At 46.3% G+C, this 6,193-nt stretch overlaps 1 protein-coding gene across 1 annotated transcript; it reads left to right on the plus strand.

Annotated features, from left to right (window-relative positions):
- The first annotated feature begins 581 nt into the window (after positions 1-581).
- On the plus strand, positions 582-3,029 carry LOC137345238 (probable G-protein coupled receptor 139). Its single transcript, XM_068008706.1, has 3 exons — positions 582-687; positions 1,161-2,017; positions 2,937-3,029. Exons 1-3 carry the CDS (start codon positions 582-584, stop codon positions 3,027-3,029), a joined length of 1,056 nt encoding a protein of 351 aa, XP_067864807.1.
- The last annotated feature ends 3,164 nt before the right edge of the window (positions 3,030-6,193 follow it).

Consider the following 6,193-nt stretch of genomic DNA (forward strand, 5'->3'; position numbering starts at 1 on the left):
GGTCACTTTTCCCTTTAATTCTACATCCCGCTCTGACCTCTCTCTCCTCTGATTGGGCGGCAACTCTTGGAGGTGGGACATCCTTCCGCACAGGGACAGAGTTCCCGACTGCAGGTATTTAATTACCTGAGCCACGCAAAGTACAGTCGTGGCTTCCAGGGCCCGGTGGAGACAGGCTCCTGCCCGGCTTTCCAGCCGGTGGGCAGGGCGACCACATCTTCGTGAAATTCTGGCCATTAACTCTGTTTCTGTCTCCACAGATGCTGCCTGTTCACTGCTTTTGTCTGATTTAAAGCAAGCTCAGTATTTTGATTTCACTCAAATACATAGTGCTGGATATTAACAGCAGCAGATATGTAGGTAGGTGGGACAGAGTTAGGACAGAGTTTCAGCATGCTATGATGTTTTAATGTGGGCCTTTTGTCCTTGGCAGGTTCTCCATTTGGATGTAAGCCTGATAGGCAGGCTTGGCTTCCAGTCTCGCGAGGTGGACAGTGGAGAAGGCCGGAGGACAAGGTCTGTCCTAACCATGATCACGAGGGGAGTTGTCCATCGGGGACTGTCCAATTCCCATCCCCTGGATGTTCTCCTATACTGATGGAGTGATCCCAGTCCGCAGGGGATGTCCAATCCCAGGAGATTCCAATCCCAGATGCTTGGATAGTGCACATTCCGGGCAGGGTGGAGGTTGGTTCAACCCTTGGGGTGTCTGATCCATGACCCAATAGTGGAGGTGTCGATCGGGGTTTCCATTCACCTCAGATCACAGACGGATTCCAATCACGGTAATGGGGAGGTGATTGTCAATTCGGAGTGTCTTTGTGCGGAGGGTAGTGTCTGATGGAGAAACCTGCTCCGTCTGTGGTTAACCTGTAAAGCAGTTCAAATAAGAGGCTTGAAACCACATTATAATATTTAACATGCTGACCCCACTCCTGGGTGCGATTTGTTCTCCTCTCCTGTCCCTCCTCTGTTAAACCTGGATGTGCACAGTTTGGAGGTGGGTTGAGTTCGTGATTGAGATTTTTAAGTTTTAAACACTGGTTCAATACCAACCCACCCAGTTTTGGTGATAAATTCGAGCCCTCACTCTCTGGGCTCGGACACGGAGAATGTTTGATCAGTAATTTCCAGTCTCTTTTCCATTCTCTCTCTTGCAGTTAATTTGCTGGCGATTGTGATCCTGTCCCGGGGAAAGTGCGGACTCTCCACCTGCACCACTCGCTACCTGGTCGCCATGGCAACGGTGGATCTACTGATCATTATCACTGATGTCATACTTTGGCGGATCAATTATTATTATTTCCCAGAATCTTTCCTGAACATCACCCCTGTGTGTAGTGTTATTTATGTCCTACTTTGTGCAGCCACAGACTGTTCTGTCTGGTTCACTGTCACTTTCTCCTTTGATCGATTCGTGGCCATTTGTTGCCAGAAGCTGAAAACTAAATATTGCACCGAGAAAACTGCAGCTGTGGTTCCAGTAACAACCTGCATTTTACTCTGTTTACAAAACATCCCCTTCTACTTTACAATTGAACCTGGAGAGTTCATTGAAAATGTACCATGGTTCTGTTATATAAAGCCAAGCTATTATACCGAGCCCAGATGGGTGGGGTTTGACAGTTTTGATCTGCTTTTAACCCCATTACTCCCATTCACTTTAATTCTGTTGCTCAACACTCTGACAGTCAGACACAGTTTAGTGTCCAGTCGGGTCCGTAAGGGACTGAGGGGTCAGAGCAAGGGAGAGAATCGCAGTGACCCAGAGATGGAGAGCAGAAGGAAGTCTGTGATTTTACTCTTCACCATATCGGGCAGCTTCATACTTCTGTGGTTGACATATGTTATATATTTTATAACTTGTTATATTGCAGGGACATTTCTCGAGGATTACACTGATCCTTTCTATATACTTGGACAATTCGGATTCATGCTACAGATTCTAAGTTGCTGCACAAATACATTTATTTATGGGGCAACACAGTCCAAGTTCAGAGAGCAGGTCAAGAACGCGGTAAAATATCCAGTTACATCAATTATTCAATTAATTAATAAACTAAACAACTGAGAGCAGCCCAGATGTGGGTCCCTATGTTTCAGCTTGGTGGCTGCTCAGATGGACGGGGCCAAGTCCCTTCCTGATCCCCATGTTAGCTGATAACAGTTCACTCTCCTCAGATTCTGTCACCCTCTCCCAGAAAATCTTCCATCATCACTTCTTTCCTCAATAAAACAATCCTGGACCCTCTACATTACCCTCACTACCACCTCTGGTTCCTCTCTAAAATCCTGGAAGATATTGCGATCTCACAAATCCATGCTTGTTATTCCTGGACACCAATATTTGAATCCCTCCTATCAGGTTCTGTCCTGCCACAGTCACAAAACAGCTCTTATAAAAGTCACAAATGTCAACGTTTGTAACCGTGTTCTTGACCGTCTACAGCCTTTGACTCTCTCTACACATACAGATATATCACTGACCTCACTTGTACTGTCACTACTCATACAGATATATCACTGACCTCACTTGTGCTGTCACTACTCATACGGATATATCACTGACCTTACTTGTACTGTCACTACCCATACAGATATATCCCTGGCCTCACTTGTACTGTCACCACCCGTACAGATATATCACTGACCTCATATTTACTGTAACGACTGTCCATATATATTACTGACCTCACTTGTCATTTATCTACCCTTCCAGATATATTACTGACCTTATTTGTACTACCACTGCCCATCCAGATACAACACTTCTCCTCCATTGCCCTACGGCTCCGCCTCAGAAGACTCTCTCTCATTTACAATTCCTTACATCTCATAGCTGCTGGGTACCATCACCCAATATAGGTGACAAGTTCAGCATTTCCACAGATTTATCTATTAATTTAATTCAATACAGTGCATGTAACCTATTTTAGATTAATCCAAAGGTGAAGTTAATGAGAAGGATGCACCATCCGTGGCTAACTAAGGAAGTTAATGATCATATCAAATTAAAAGAAATGCTGTGAAGATTAGTTCTGGGCCAGAAGATTGGGACAATTTTAGAAACCGACAAAGGATGGCTGAGGAAATAATAAAGAGGGAGAACTTAGAGTATTAGAGTAAACTAGCAAGAAATATAAAAACAGATAATAAAAGCTTCTGCAAATATATATAAAAAGGAAAAGAGTAGCTAAAGTAATTGTTGGTCCCTTAGAGGATGTCGCACTCATGGGAAGTACAGCCATGAAATTACAAAAATAAACTGACGATATATAAAAAATAGAACATTTTCGAAAGGACTGGTATCATTGTTTTCAACAACATGCAGGACAAAGGCACATGACATTACCATCTCCTGCACTAAAATATACATCCTTGTCTCGTAGAACCAAAACCAATTAACCCTGTCTGCATTGAAATGAGACAGTTTATCACACATCGATGTGCGCTACACTCAAAACAAGCACAAATAAAGGGATTCACTGATTCAGGACACAGACCTGCAAGTTAACTCTATTACTCTCTCCACAGATGCTGCCAGACTTGCTGATTTTCCCCAGCACTTTCTGCTTTTCTGCCACGTACTTACTCTGCTTTGTCCCAGTGTCCTGTGAAGTTGAGATCCTCTTCTTCCATTCAAGTGTAACATTTGTTCTTGGAGGCTTGCTGCATCTGTGTCAAAAATCTTACTTTTGCACATACCAGAAAGTGAGGCTGAATTGTATTATAAAAGGCAAATATACTCTCAAAAATAAAAGCATCATTTGATAATATGTACATACTATGGGCTTTTAATTCCTTGAATGTGAAAAGCTGCAGATCAATATGCATTTGGCATCTCCATTCATTTCGAAGCTAACTGTTCTGTGACAAGACATGTAACTGGAATTGAAACTATTTTTTAAAGATCCAGGAAATAATGTATCTCTTCTAGCTACACTGCCAACCTGAAATATGACACCAATAATTATGATCAGCTGCTGCAGAAGCAAAGTGTACGTGAACATGTCACAGAGGGGCGTGACAGGGTATCTCCATGGTTCAGCGATGCCTCCCTGCTCACTCTCCTCCAGGCTGTGTGAACAACGCCGGAGGTCCTTTCCCCCAGTGATGGTAAGAAGAGGCCCTCCCGCCTGACCAAGGCAGTCTGGCAGGAGGTGGCAGAGGAGGTAGGTAGCTGTGTATCAAAGGGTCTAATGCCGGAAGAGGATGTACTATCATTCACCCAGCCAGCCGGGGCCCTCCAGGCCTTGTGCACACAGAGGACAATCGCCAATGTCATCCACAGCCAAAGGTCAATCTGATCAGAAGTCTTCCTCTAGTCAGGCTGCTAGTGCAGAAGTGGCACCGAGAAGGAGCACCCACAAGTATTTCTAATAACCACCCTGACACAAATGGGTTCACATGGGTGACACAACACTGTGAAAAGTTCAATCTCTAAATCTTCTTCACTAAGATGTGTCTTGTTTTTACTGTGTGAATGAATTGTGTCAGCATGTCCCGATCCTGTCTCCTACCATTACATCATTGGCCTTTCAGAACTGCCAATGTATGGAATAACATCATTGCCAGGTCAGTATTGCTCACGTGCATCTCCATGGATGCAGTAACATGGACAATGGCTCAGTCTGCTGCTGACAGTAATGGTGGATGCAAAGATGTTGCAGATGCAGACTGCTGCACAACAGGTGAACGAGGGTGCTGTGTGTCTTGCAGAGTACATGGTGATTCCTACGGCATGGAGGACCTTTGATCAATAAAGCATTGCTGTGCATCCCTGGCTCGCTGCTTGACCTGCATGCGGTGCCTGGATGTTCTCTGTCTTCCCATGCACCTTTCCTGCTGTAAGTCCTCAGAGTCCTCATCGTCCGAGGATGAGTCCTGCTCACGTCTCTCCTCATCCTGCAAGGCCTCCCCTTATTGAGTGCGTAGTCGTGCAGAGCACAGCAAACAGAAACAAGACAAGATACTCTTTCCTGCTCGTATTGCAGGAAACCACCCGATCGAGGCAGGCAGCGGAAGTACATTTTCAGCATGTCGAACGCCTGCTCATTGGTGGCTCCTGTCGCTCCGTGGCTGACGTTGTATCTCTCCTCTGCAGCAGTGGTGGGGTTTCTCACTGGTGTCAGGAACCATCAGTGCAAGGGGTAGCCCTTGGCTCCAATAAGCCACCCCTCCATCTGATCCAGTTCAGTGAACAGCAGTACCAGCTGGGACTGGTGCAGGATGAAGGTGTCATGGCAGCTGCCTGGCAAGCGGACATAGATTTGCATAAAGCGGTTACGATGATCACATTCCAGCTGTATGTTGAGTGAGCGGAAGCCTGTATGGTTTACTTATGCAGCCGGTCGCCTGGTGGGAGCCTTGATCACCTCATGGGGTAATCTATGACCCCTTACACCTGTGGGAATCCTGCGATGGAGCTGAGGCTAATGGCCCTCTGGGCCTGGCTCTCAGGGTCCGTCATGAACGGACATAGTCACCTGCCCTCCGTTACAGGGCATCGGTGACCTCCCTCATGCAGCAGTGGACTGCTGACTGTGTGACCCCACAAAGGTCTCTGGTGGGCCCCTGAAATGACGCAGAGGCGTAAAAGTTAAGAGCTGGTGTCACTTTGATGGACACAGGTCTCGGATGTCCACTGAATCCCAGGTCATCGTTCAGCAGGGCACCGAGATGTGTCACCGCCTCTCTCGTCATCCAAAGTCATCTCTGACACTGGCGTTCTGACATCTGCAGGTATGTCATCCGGGACCTGCAGATACGTGGTATCTGTCATGGTGAGCTCACATTGGGGGCAGCTGCTGACGACCGGGGGCTTCTACGTGGGCTGCACCTGCCTGCTGGATTTGGCTGTGGTGCATATGGATCCTCACTAGAAGTGGATCAAATAATATAGGATGAAGCATGTCCATCTCCAAGTTACAATTAAACTCGGTTCCTTCACTTCTTTGACGGTTCAGAACAGGTCAGAGATTGATGTTGATTGGTACATCAGGTACTTTCATGGATCAACTATGTGGGGTGGCATTTCATTGCCCGTCTTAATTCTCACTGAGAGTGGCACAGCATGATCACATTCAGATTGTAACAGCTGCATCGATTGCCCCACCAGCCTGATAACCTTCACATCTACCATTTCTGGCACCCTCCCAACACACAGGGTGACAACACTGCCAATGCTCCATCA

This window comes from Heterodontus francisci, chromosome 28, assembly GCF_036365525.1.
Source record: "Heterodontus francisci isolate sHetFra1 chromosome 28, sHetFra1.hap1, whole genome shotgun sequence".
Classification (NCBI taxonomy): domain Eukaryota; kingdom Metazoa; phylum Chordata; class Chondrichthyes; order Heterodontiformes; family Heterodontidae; genus Heterodontus; species Heterodontus francisci.

Excerpts from the sequence above, each read along its gene's own strand:
- LOC137345238 (XM_068008706.1), top strand. The coding sequence starts at position 582 with ATGTTCTCCTATACTGATGGAGTGATCCCAGTCCGCAGGGGATGTCCA. Across the intron at positions 688-1,160 it reads ACATTCCGGGCAGGGTGGAG|TTAATTTGCTGGCGATTGTG; the intron begins GTTGGTTCAACC and ends TCTCTCTTGCAG. Across the intron at positions 2,018-2,936 it reads GAGAGCAGGTCAAGAACGCG|ATTAATCCAAAGGTGAAGTT; the intron begins GTAAAATATCCA and ends AACCTATTTTAG.